The sequence below is a fragment of the Rhinatrema bivittatum genome, chromosome 1, assembly GCF_901001135.1.
Source record: "Rhinatrema bivittatum chromosome 1, aRhiBiv1.1, whole genome shotgun sequence".
Classification (NCBI taxonomy): domain Eukaryota; kingdom Metazoa; phylum Chordata; class Amphibia; order Gymnophiona; family Rhinatrematidae; genus Rhinatrema; species Rhinatrema bivittatum.
In genome coordinates, this window is record NC_042615.1 from 616,394,204 (window position 1) to 616,407,937 (window position 13,734).

The 13,734-nt window shown below is 46.5% G+C and overlaps 1 protein-coding gene across 4 annotated transcripts in view; it reads right to left on the bottom strand.

The window, feature by feature from the left end:
* The window catches only part of AP3S1 (adaptor related protein complex 3 subunit sigma 1), a 234,635-nt gene that overhangs the window by 185,196 nt on the left and 35,705 nt on the right, over positions 1-13,734 (bottom strand). For 2 of the 4 annotated variants that reach the window (XM_029571216.1, XM_029571232.1), the window contains exon 1: positions 4,667-4,735. The exons of 1 other annotated variant lie outside the window; for it this stretch is intronic. In XM_029571216.1, the coding sequence (XP_029427076.1) occupies positions 4,667-4,735 (69 nt within the window). Of the gene's footprint in view, positions 1-4,666; positions 4,910-13,734 lie in introns of those variants that run through there. One more of the 4 variants, XM_029571241.1, reaches the window with a different exon arrangement.

Genomic DNA, 13,734 nt, shown 5'->3' on the forward strand with positions numbered 1-13,734 from the left:
GCTCCCAACACTCTACTGCACAAAATTCAAACTCCCGATCCTAGCCAACAAAATTCTGAAAAGGCCAGGATTTAAGCATACACAACATAAGCCTAAGACACCACATTCTGAATGTGCCAAACATACAAACCAAAGCGTATCCTTGCCTCTGCTTGCTTTTGGGCCATGTGCCAGCAGAGTTTCAAAGGGGCACCACCATGACACTTTGCCTATGGGCATCAACATCTTAAATCACGCCCTGGAGCTAGCACCTACCTACCTCTACAGATCTCTAACCCCATACTTGCCCACTTGCTCCCTACGTTCACTGACAAGCTCACAATGCACTTCATCAACACTAGGAAGAGAATGTCACAGTATCGGTTCCAACTCTATGGCATTCTCTACCACCCCATAACAGACTTGCTCCAGACCAGCTTTCTTTCAGAAAACTGATGTAAACCTGGCTTTTTGAGGCAGCATTTGGTGCCAACCAGTAACATGAACCCTATTTAAAAAAAAACAGCTTTGTACATAACTCCCTGTATCTCCTGGCACAATATTTACCCAGTGAAACTATCTACATCCCCTGCCTAATGGAACCTATTTGTTTACCATTGTACTGTTGATTCAATTTATAGCTAGTACCTGTACTGTACTCTACTACGCTGTACTACTCCTACTGTGCTAGTCTGCTTGAATTGTGTTGCACTGTACAAAATATATTTTACATGAAAAATATTAAAATACCGTATTCTGAGGTAAAACTATCACTTACATTATATTTACATGCACTGCTGTGATGCCAACCAAAATCCCTGCATAAAATACACTTGAAGCCCATATGCTATTAGGCCTATTGTGATGTGTGCTGGGTGTGGGCTTGACCCTCTAAAAGCCCAAATACATTAATACACTCCCTATTAGGAAAATGCCTCCCTTCATTCACATATCCAGAACATAAACAGACCCTCACCAAATACAGAATAGAGCAACCATAAAGTAGAAATACATACTTGCAGATTAAAACTGAACTGGAAACTGCAAGAAGCCAGACACTCTATGCAGTGCAACAATGAAAAACAGAACCACCAGCATTCCTCAAACATCAAACAATAAAATCAAGAAATAAAATAAATACATAATCAAAATACTAAAAGCATACTATTATTATTTCAAAACAGCTGATGAATAAAAGTTCAAATAATTAAAACATATACCATTTTTTTAAATGTCAAAATAGTAATAAAATATTTCAAAACAGCAAACACATCAAATAACACCTGAAAAAGAAAACTAAGAAGGATTTTAAAAATTCATGCTCTCCATACCTGGGAACATTTGATTTCCAGTCACCCTGAGATTGTCATGAATTAACGGGAGTGGAATGCACAAAATTTCTCCTCTCTTTCTTACACACACACTAACACTCCCTCTCTCTCTCTCTCTCAGACAAACCCACAGGCGTATCCAGCTCTTCTTTGCTTGGGATCCACCAGCAGCACCAAGCCCTCATCTTCATTTCAGCTGATAGCAGGTTGCAATCCACCTGCAGCCCACAATCTCTCTCGCACACACACCCCAGACAAGCTCCCATTTACACCACACCCCCCATGTAGGCTCACATTCACATCCACCAAAATCCCAGGAAGGATCCCATTTTCGCATACACAACCTTGCCCATCCCAGGAAGGCTTCCATGCATGCATGTGCACCCCCACCCCCCAATCTCAGACAAGCTCTTATTCACACACACACATATGCAACCCAGACAGGCTCCCATTCATACACCCACCCATTCCAGGCAGGCTCCCATTCACACACACACATATGCAACCCAGGCAGGCTCCCATTCATACACCCACCCATTCCAGGCAGGCTCCCATTCACACACACACATAAGCAACCCAGGCAGGCTCCCATTCATACACCCACCCATTCCAGGCAGGCTCCCATTCACACACACACACACACATAAGCAACCCACGCAGGCTCCCATTCATACACCCACTCATCCCAGTCAGCCTCCCATTCATATACACACGCCTATCACAGGCAGCTTTTCATTCATTAACACACACACACGCACATGCAGATCAGGCAGTCAGGGTCCACGGGTCATTCCTCCTCCGCTGCTGCTGCCAGCCTATACCTTCTTCTTTGTGGAGAGCAGCCATTCTGCAGCTCTTCCATGAGCTGGCCCTGAAGTAATTCAACACTCAGGGTGCTAGCACTTCCTGAATTCTCATCTTGTGAGATAAGAATACAGGTTGTGCTAGCACCACAAGTGTTGAATACAGGGGGGGGGGGGGGCAGCACATGAGGAGGAGCTGCGGGAGGAGCTTCCTCTTCTGCTGTGGTCTCCTACTTCTTCCGCCGCCAGTGAGATCAAATGCACCGGCGGTACCATGGTCCTCTCTCTGCTCCCGATGCCGCCCCACCAGGTGTGCTGCCCTATGCAATTACACAGTTTGCACAGCCGGTGGCGCCGGGCGTGACAAAATAGTTCCATCTCCATTGACTGCCCCAGGTAAAAAGGCGTGTTATAAATAAATGATGATGATCCCAACAGGATGATCCTCATTCTCTTCTATTTGACATTTTTCAGTATTTCACCTCCCAGTGGATACTGCTTCTTTAGATTCTGTACCCAATATGCATAACTCTGCACTTTTTGTCCTGAAAACTCAGCCATTCCTCAAGCTTTCCTAGATCTCGCTTCATTCTGTATACCCCTTCAGGGACATCCATTCTATTGCAGATGTTAGTATTGTCTGCAAAGAGACAAACTTTTCTTATTACCCCTTTCATATTATGCACAGAAAGATTTGAACAGAGCCAGCTTCAGAATAGATCCATGAAGCACTTCAATTATCACCCTGCCTTCCTCAGTGTAGTGTTTAAAGGTGTTCACTCTATGTTGTCAGACACTCAAACAGTTTCTAACCCAGTTACCATCTTGGGATCTACCCATAGACTCAGTTTATATATGAAATTATTATCTGGGCCAGTACCACAAGCTTTGCTGAAATTCAAACACACCATATCTAGGGCATACTTGTGATCACTCAATCAAAAAAGGTGATCAGATTTTTTTGAAAAAAAACTGTTTTGTAAAACCATGCTGTATTGCATGCATACTGCAAGCCACTGGATTCAAGATACTTTACTATCCTTTCCTTTAGTCACCAACAGGTACAGACTAACCAGCCTGTTGCTCACAAACTCCTCCCAATTATCATGTTTATGAAGACTGACATTTGTTCTTTGTTTTCCCCAATCCTAAGGAACTCCTCCTCTTTCCACACATCTGTTCAACAGATCTATAAGTAGATCTCTGAGCTCGCTTAATATTCTAGGGTATGTTACATCAAGTCTCATAGGTTAGTCCACTTGTATTTTTCTTACTTCCACACAAACCCTTTCTTTGGTAAATGGTGTGGCATCTCTTTCACTATCATTTCCCTGTCAACTATCAGTGCACCTGCTTCAATTTCTTCTTCAGTGATTACCAAATAAAGTACTTTAGTAGTTCCACTTTTAACTTGAATGGAATAAAGGTTAACACAAAATAAGGTGATACCTTTTTAGTGGACTACCTTAATATACTTTTTCTTGTCTCTTTCCTCTTAGTCTTGTGATCCCGTCTGTCCTTCTTCATTTCACTGACATACCTGAAAAAAGTTTTGCATTGTTGCTTTACTGCCTTAGCTATCTTTTCTTCCACTTGTACATTTGCTATCTTGACTATCTTCTCTATGATTCCTTTTCTAAGATCTATTGTGTTTTTTTGAATGCTAACCAGTTTGCTCTTACTTTTTCAGCCACCTCTTTTAAAAACCATACTACTGGTCTCCTTTTTTCTCTTTTCTTTAAATCCATCAACAAAAATATATTTTGCCCTCTTGCAAGCTCCTATAAGCCTGGCTCTTCTACCTATCAAAATAAACCTATACACTTCTAAGCTTGTGAGAATTTCCCGACACTAGAGCCATCAAGAAGTGCCAGGGGCATTTTAGTTAATAGACCCAGAAACTGAGAGTGAAGAAGAGAGGACCCCTTTTTGGAGCCATCAGTTACAAGATTTATTCTCTTTGTACGAAGTCCCTACACCCATGGAACCAGGAAGCAAAATGTTCACTGGTGAGCAGGCCAGGAAGCAGGTAACTTCCAGGTGTCTTCTGCTGCACAAGCCAAGCGGGTAGGTGCTGCCACCAGAGGAGCCCGAGTGTTCCCACCCAGGGCTTAGGGGGGGACTGTCAGCGCTATCTTCACAGTTCCCTCCAACTGACAACTTGAACTAGAAAACAAATTCTGTTCCACGTCCAAGAAGGGCAATCATCTCTTTTTTGGCATCTCCCCCCATCCCCCCCAAAAAACCCACAAAATACCTGGCATTCACACAGCAAGTCACCACCAGTAAAGATGTGCAAACCAGCACCAGATTACACGTTGGACCCTGAAGTCATGTGGCAGCGAGTCATGTGACCGCCTGATAGTGGGTCCCAGGCTTAAATGTTTGCAAGCCAGGGGTGGGGGGGAGCTTCTTTGTTTTTTGCACCTCCCTTTCTGAGGACCCCCCCAGTACACATTGGGAAGGTTACTCTTTTCTGGCTCTGATCATGCGGCCACCCCTCAGCCCCCCCTCCCTCTCGCTGGGCGGTTCCGAGCTTCCCCATTCACTCACATAGTGCTCGTAGAATTTGGAGAGCCGGGGCTTGCCGTGGTTGTTGAAGATGAGGATTGCTTTGATCATGCTGTCGGCGGCGAGCGGAAGAAGGGAGGGGGGGGAGTGGGATTGCAGGGCAGTCGGCGGCTCACTGACACGGGCCGGGCTAGAGAGGGGGAGAGCAGCCGCCGCAAATGCCACTCCTCCCTTCTTTGCATTCACTCTCTTGTCTCCCCGCAGCTCAGCTCGCGCGCGTTCTCTCCCTACCTGTGACGTGTGGGAAGGGGGGGGGGGCGTGGAGCAAGCTCACGGGTTCCAGCAGCTGGCGGCCGCGGCTCTGCCTCTGGTTGGCTCGGCGTCCAGGGGATTCACCAATCCTCCGCCTGTGGGGTGGCTACCGCAGACCCCCTCCACGTCCACATCGGCTAACGGCGCAGCCAGAGGGACAAACCTAAGCAGGGGCAGAATGCGTGCAGCAGCAGGAGTGAGGGACAAACCTAAACCGGGGCAGAAAGCATGCCGAGTGCACTTACAGACTGAGGAGACTCACATTTCTTTACAAGTGTTAGGGCTGGCACCAAAGCAAATGCCTCCCCTTCACCTCTGAACCAATGGGACCCCTGGGGAGTAAAACAATAGAGGGTGGAACAGGATTCAGGAGGAGCAGGTACAGGAAGGGGGATAGGGGGATTAGCTTGGCAGGATCCAGTTGTTCAGGGAAGGTATATGGGCAGATGCAAAAGAACAGGCAGGGGGAGTTAGCCATTGAATTATTTGGTGGCAGGGCAGAAGGGAGGGCACAGCAGACGTGAACAGCAGCAGTGGGAGAGAGAGAGAGGCTGGGAGACAACAGTGGTTTTAACTTTTTTCAGAGGTACAGCTGGGAATCCTGTTTGTCTTATGTTGTATAAGGATAACTAGGCAGTGCTTGTAAGGAAGGAGAAGTGAGGCAATCCCAGTACAGTACCAACATGGAGATCACTAGGGCAGCGTGCCAATCTGGTTCAAAACAGGAAAGGAGATTAATCCACGGTGCAGCAGATGCATAGCAACTGGATATCAGGTGCATGGGGTGGCCTATAAAGTAATCTTGAACATGAGAAACAGACTAAAGGACTTGGAAGAACGTAATTGCATAAACAGCACATTTATTTATGGAACCAAAGCAGCACATTATTGACTGGACACAGTGGGATTTTCAATTGCCTCCTGAACGTACAATTTCACTACATGGCATTAGTGTCTGTGGAGCGGCAAAGTAGGTGATGTGAATAAAGAAGATGCAGATAGAGTCTCTGGACAGCGAGGGACTGGAGGAGAGAGAGCGAGATCAGAAGGAATGGCACAGGATGATGAGGGACTAGATTGAGATGCAGACAGAATAGGAACAGCGAGGGACCCGAGAGAGAACCGAACAGACACAGAGCGATGAAGGACCAGACAGAGAAGCAGACAGATGAGGAGTGGCGTGGATATAAAGCATGCGGGGGCCCTTGTTTGACACTAAGATCAAGTGGACTGCAGAAACAGAGAACATGAGGATGTTGTGTGTGTTTGTGTACACATGACAGATTCACAAGTCAGCGGCATGACGGGGAACCAAAGAGAGATGCAGCGGGGAGGTACGACGTGGTGATTGAAACCTGCTAGGTGGTTGCAGCACCAAGGGCACACTTTGGCCCAGAGATCATGTGGACCGCAAGAACAGAGAACGTAAGTATGGTGTATGTGTTTGCGCGCTCACACACACACACACACACACACGGGCTGGGGGCAGGGGGGGTGAAAGGAATACTTCTAAGATGATTGAACTCTTTTTGAAAAAAAAGTGTTGTGAGAGCTTTATTAGTGGCGGAGTTTTATAAACAAGATATTTTATGTCAGTTGGTTTAATGCAGGAGCAGAGATCTACAGGTATTAGTAGGTAACTGTGGCAGTGTGTGGAATGGTCTTTGGCAACTAACCTGGAGCAGTAAAGCAAGTTATCTGAATTGCTAATAGTCAGGCCGATACAGTAAGGTGCGGTAGAAAGAGGTGCGTTAGTGCCGGGCCCACCCACGTTTGCCGCATGCACAGTCTGGATCACATACCGCTCAATACTATATTTAAATGGCATGCAAATGCAAGCCGCGTCCATGAAGCGCAATCCATTTTACTGTATAGGCGCTATACAGCGCCTTTACAGTATCTTGGGTGAGCTGGTACCTGTCATTTCAAATGTCATTTGAAATGACAAGTACCAGGAAGTGGATCCCAACTTTTAAGCAAAAGAAAACCTAAAATCCAACGCACTGGGAAAGCCACTCTTCAGATCGCGACTAATCCCATCCCCCCAGCCCCCGCTCACCTGCCCTGGCCGCATCCATGGGTGCCAGTCTCCGGGGCAGCCCCAGTCCTCTCTCCCATCCTCCCGGGGGCAGCCGGCGGTGAGAGCGAGAGCAGCCCGGGGCAGATCGCGAGGCAGCTTCCAGCAGCCCTCGCCGGCACTGGTGAATGGGCACACGCCGTGACCTCGGACGTCCAGCCGGGCGCTCAGGTCACGGCATGCGTTCATGCACCCTCACCGGTGGGGGCTGCTGGAAGCCGCCTCGCGATCCGCCCCAGGCTGCTCTCGCTCTCGCCACCGGCTGCCCCTGGACGATGGGAGAGAGGACTGGGACTGCCCTAGAGACCGGCACCATGGACGCGACCAGGGCAGGTGAGCGGGGGCTGGGAGAAAGTTTGCCCGTTCCTGGCTCTTGTCCCGGGGGGGTGAGGGGGTCGTTTGCCTGTGAAATTTCGTCTCTCTGACCTGATGCTCCACACTAATGCAGGGGTAAGGGTAGGCGGTAAATTAGCAGGTTAAACATGCGGCAAAACTGCAGGTTAAAAAAAGCGATAATCAGGGCGCACGTTTCTGTATGGGAGGGAATAGCTAATCCGATCGTTTACATCTCATATACATGCCGCGGGCGGAAAGGGTTTCCCGTTGATTTAAAGAAGCGGTAAGGATGGGTTAAAAGGGATAGTGAATCATGGGTTGGACTAACGTGGCCAAATTGTGAGTAGAAAGCGGGTTAGAAGCAGGGTAACCGCGGCCGCACTTTACTGTATCGGCCTGAGTGTTAGTGTATTGTATAAGAAGCTGTTTTAGATATAGAAAGGCTAGAAAATGAATGGGTTCCCCAGCAATAACAAACTGCATTTTTCTATAAAAGGATCTGACTAGTACCAAATTCACCAGTTAGGGGTTGCTGGAAGAATATGATTAACACCAGGTACCACAGGGGAGAGAGGGGTGGTAGGTATATGTATTTGTGTATAGACAGATTGATATATAACTAGCTAACATTATATGCTGCATGCAAAAGTTAACTAGCTAGGATGAAATGCCTACAAGTTGTACCTTCAAAGAGTTTGGCAACAAAATGATAGTTCAATTACATTTTGCTAAGCTTGTGGAGAAGGTTACTTTGATGTTAAATTGTAACCTAAAGGACAATGTAAGAAAAGTGTATAGTTCTAAAAGTTTTTGGAGGATATTAATTTATTTTATTTTATAATGCCAATAGTCTTTCAATGAATTAACAGATTAATTCAAGGATGGTTTCATTTTGCTATCAGAGCTAGCTTTTGTCCCCTTTGTAAAAGCTAGGTACCCAGAAAGACAGCACTCATGAAAACAAAAGGTTGAGAATAAGCAATTCTCAGTTTTGTGAGGTGCAGAGTTGGGGAGGCTCACAGTATGCATGGGGAAGTAACAAGATGAAGTTTGAGATAATTTAAGCAGAACATGCCAGGGATCTATGAACAAGAGGAAGCCATGGAGTTTATGAACCAAATGGGTGGGGGTCAGACAGTGATATCAGGACAGCACTGATGAACAAAAGGTTTCAAACAAAAAGCAATTAACTGCTACTTCTGGCTAATAATCCATTGTCAGTATGCTAATGGTTACAGGAGAGCCAGGAAGAGAGAAGGATCTAGGATTGGTTACTGTTTTTCATGCAATAGGGTTAGCCAGTGATAAGAGCATAAGAAATTGCCATGCTGGGTCAGACCAAGGGTCCATCAAGCCCAGCATCCTGTTTCCAACAGAGGCCAAACCAGGCCACAAGAACCTGGCAATTACCCAAACACTAAGAAGATCCCATGCTACTGATGCAATTAATAGCAGTGGCTATTCCCTAAGTAAACTTGATTAATAGCCGTTAATGGACTTCTCCTCCAAGAACTTATCCAAACCTTTTTTGAACCCAGCTACACTAACTGCAATAACCACATCCTCTGGTAACAAATTCCAGAGCTTAATTGTGCATTGAGTGAAAAAGAATTTTCTCCAATTAGTTTTAAATGTGCTTCTTGCTAACTTCATGGAGTGCCCCCTAGTCCTTCTATTATTCGAAAGTGTAAATAACCAAGTCACAGCTACTCATTCAAGACCTCTCATGATCTTAAAGACCTCTATCATATTCCCTCTCAGCCATTTGCATAACATTTTCTAGTTGGTTGTCATTATAATTTTATATCATGTATGCTGGTAAGACTGAATTCTTGTGAATTATATGGGAGCCAATATTCAGCCACGGAGCGGCTAGTTAGCCAGATACACCTATCTGGCTAACTTAACTGGGACATTCAGTGGCACAGAAGTGCTCCTGAATATAGCATAGCTGGCTGTGTTTAAAGTTAGCTGGATAAGTATACCTGCTGCCTTAAAGTTGGCCAGATAAGTATATCCGCCGTCCGGCTGACTTTGGGACAGCACTACAGCGTGCGACTGGATTTGGCCACATGGGTTGAGTGACTAAATCAAAATATTGGGGTTGGATGCATAACTTGTGTAGCTAATTCCGCTCCTCCCAAAAATGCCTCCCTTCTGGCCCTGATTTATGCGGCCACAATTTTGTATCATCCTGCAAATTTGATTACCTTACTTGTCGTATTTCTTTCCAGATCATTTATAAATATATTGAAAAGTATAGGTCCCAATACAGATCCCTGAGGCACTCCAATGCCCACTCCCTTCCACTGAGAAAATTGTCCATTTAATCCTACTCTCTGTTTCCTATCTTTTAGCCAGTTTGTAATCCACGAAAGGACATCGCTACCTATCCCATGACTTTTTACTTTTCCTAGAAGCCTCTCATGAGGAAATTTGTCAAACGCCTTCTGAAAATCCAAATATACTACATCTACCGGCTCACCTTTATCTACATGTTTATTAACTCCTTCAAAAAAGTGAAGCAGATTTGTGAGGCAAGACTTGCCTTGGGTAAAGCCATGCTGATTCTGTTCCATTAAACCATGTCGTTCTAAATGATCTGTGATTTTGATATTTAGAACACTTTCCACTATTTTTTCTGGCACTGAAGTCAGGCTAACCGGTCTGTATTTTCACGAATCGACCCTGGAGCCCTTTTTAAATATTGGGGTTACATTAGCCACCCTCCAGTCTTCAGGTACAATGGATGATTTTAATAATAGCAATGGACGGCTGGCGCCATCTTGTGCTCCTACCATGTGACAAGGGCCAACCAATGGCACCGGTAGCCGCTGTGACATAGAAAGGGCAAAGGCTATCGGCGCTATTTTGAATACCGGCAGCCGATGGCCCGAGTGCAGGAGATCACTCCAGGACCCCCGCTGGACCACCAGGGACTTTTGGCAAGTCTTGGGGGTGGGGGGGGGGGGGGTCAGAAGGGTAGGGGGTTGTAGTTAATTAAATTTAAAGGGTTGGGACAGGGGTTTTTTTTTAACTTTAATGGTAAACGAATACCATACGTAACTAATGGACGAATAAGGGTCCCCTGAAAACAGATGTAACGCATTTGAGTCCCGACAAATACGAATACCGAATCAAACGTATCCGTCCTTGCTGCACATCCCTAGTAATCGTGCATGGGCAAATGGAGGAGGAGCCGGGGCAATGTGGAGTCGGCCACATGCTGATGCACAGAAAGAAAGCGAGGGGGTGGGGGAAGGGAGAGACACACAGTACAGTGGCTTGTCTAGGGCAGCCGAGCCCCTCGCACCATCCCTGGACATTATAAGCTCAATATGAGTCTGTTTTCAAAGATGTGGCAAAATATTACTCATGCTTTTACTCATGTAGTTGCCAGAGTTACATAGTTTGCACAATCAATATAATTTTTTGTTGCACTTTTCCTGTATAAAGCCCTGAGCTTTAGGGATGGAGCAGTCGAAGAAGGGTGGGGGGGCTAGGCAGATCCCCAGGGGCCTGAAAATAGCAAGGAGCTCAAAGGGTCCACAGTAACAAGGGGTTTTGCCCATTTTGGGTTCTCAAATATTCTGCTTGGTTCCAGAGCTTAAGGCAGATTTTGGTGGACCTGATAATGGGCTCTGTTCCCTGTGTGCTACTCTGCCTTTCTAAGTACATGGCAGCGTTTAGGATTTTTCCTTCAAAGTACTGCAAACATAAAGCCAGGAAAGGACTGTTGAAACAAGTCGATTCTCTCACAAAACATTGAATCCTGAAGCCTGCTGTGTGTGGGGTTACAAGCTTTCCAGTTTTGCAAAAATGTATACAGCATCCAGTTGGATGTAGTAGGATAACTTTGACAAATACATGCACGTGCCCATATACGCCTGTAAATGGATGTGCACAATTTTACTATAGTAATTTTTAACATATGTGTTTCACATATTTGCAAATTACAAATATACCTATGTTTGCCTCACAAATGCACGCATGTGTAGGCTTATGCATGAATATATGCATTACATTGAAACCATTTATTTCAATGCATTGAACGCATGTACTTTACCCACCTATTTTGTAAATAACTGTTTATTAACATTTACAAAAAAATATACAGACACAAAAATGCTTATGAAATTTTTTAATTTTCTCCCCGCAGCCTTCCCAGCCCATTCCACCCTTCTTTATGCTCATGAAATTAGCAAAAAACTATACATCATCCTCATACTAGGGTTGAAAGTCTGTAAGAAAATCTCCATATAGCTACATAAAAGTGTTTTGCCTTTCCTGTTTCAAGTCTGTTATATCCTCCATAGTCATCAAATTGAACAATTGGGATCTCCACGTCTCCAAGTCAGGCAGATGCATATCTTAACCATCCATGAAGAATATACCGTCTCGCTAATAAACAGGTCTTAACCAATAAGCATTTATGAATCCCATTCTCCGAGACACATAATGTAGGAGGGCAAAGCCAGCAGCTATAGATACCGGTTTTTTAACCATGTTGGTTAAGAAATTGGTAATGATGATCCAAAGGGATTGGATTTGTGGGCAGTCTAATAAGCAATGAACTAAAGTGGCAGTTGGTACAGAACACTTTACTTTCTACATTGGTCAGAATCAGTTATGTTCATGTCTAGCGCGCACAGGTGAAATTATTATTTCCTAGCGTGTAGCCAGATGGACTCAGAACCAGTGGGTATTTTCTCTTCTGCTAGCAGATGGGAGACGGAGTCAGATTTCAAAGCTGACGTCACCCTAGATATACCCCTGCAGTGACCTCAGCTCTTCAGTATCTCTCCGTCTCCTAGCAGATGTGGACATTATCCCACACACTAGAATAGTGTTAAGAATTACAGCAAAGAAGAAACATTTTTTACCTTAAAGAAGATCGAGCCCCGCTCTCCTGCGGGATACCTAAGGGTCCCTGCCCTAGTTGAGAATTCTTGAGGTGATTTTCGATATCCCTCAGAAGTGTGCCTTGGTCCGGTTGCCAGTTCCCGGCGTGGACTTAGCCCCCAGAGTAGCTGAAAGGCAGCGGGTGCACAACCGAGTACGGCGGTGAAGGTAAAGCCCTCTCCCCCCGCAGCTGTCCCGGCCCGCAATTGGTAAGCGCCGAGACCAGGTAAGCAAAAAACTTTAAATTAAGGTCTCCGGTCTCCAGGGCTCGGATTGCCATACCGATTCCGTTTTTTCTTCCGGTGAGGTAAAAAGGGAGCACCGATCGGGTTGAGCAGCCTTGGTTGGGCTAGGCCCCAATCTGGTGCAGGGGTCCAGACACGTGGAGATCCTCGGGGGGCGCCATCTTATGCCCGTGGGGCATCAGCGCCATCTTCCCTTCTCGACCGGTGGTACACGCGGGGCAGGCTGGGCGGCCGATGCGCCCAACTTGTGCGCATCCAAGATAGACGCGCGCATAACCAAGCGCACACCGCATGCATAACTACACACACAACCACTCTCCTAACTACACGCACGCACAGTGCTCACGCTCATAACTGCGCGCATATTGAAACTCATTACCCGCGCATCTATATCCAGAGGCAATGGCACCGGCATCCAAGAAGCTCAGAAGGCATTCTCTGTGCACAGCCTGCCACATCAGAGCCGCACAGCCTGAACTAGAGTCCTGTCTGTGCTATCATTGCCAAGAAGCCCAAGGGGTACCAAAGCATGGTCCCTCACAGTCTGAGGATGGGTCTGGAACTACTACATACGATAGCACCCCGGACCTATGTAACTCCGAAATAGCATCTCCACAAGAGGGCATTTCAGGGGCTCCGGCTCCAACCGCACCCCCCCCCCGGGGCTAACATGGACCCAGGGGCCTTCTCCTGCTTAGAATTTTTCCAGGGACTGCAAGCCTTCGTTCAGGCGCAATCAGCCCCGGCTGCGACCCAGGTCCAACCCCAGCCAGGAGCACCTGACCCTTCCGGCCCTGCTCGGGTGCCACAAGACAAGCCTCGCCTCACCAAGAATTTTCCTGACAGGGACCCGGACACCTCAGAAGATGATGCTGCCTCACTGGAGGAAGGGGAAATCCCTCCAGGCCTGGAACCATACAGGACAATACTTCGCTTCTTCCACAGGGATGAATTACCGCCCTTGTTTCACAGACCCTGAAGGCTTTGGGGATCCCAGGCATGGACCCTGTGGCGGAACCAAAGAAGAACCCCCATCTTGGTGTCCCTTCGTAAGGCCTCATGCTATTTCCCAATGATGGAAGCCATCCAGGAACTGATTGACCTGGAGTGGGATGCCCCGGAGGTGAACTTTAAAGGATTTCAGGCCTTGGAAGCCTTGTACCCCCTGGAACCAGCATCCAAGGAAAGCCTGCATTTCCCAAAAGTGGATGCCATGGTCTGCTCCATTTCGAAGTGAA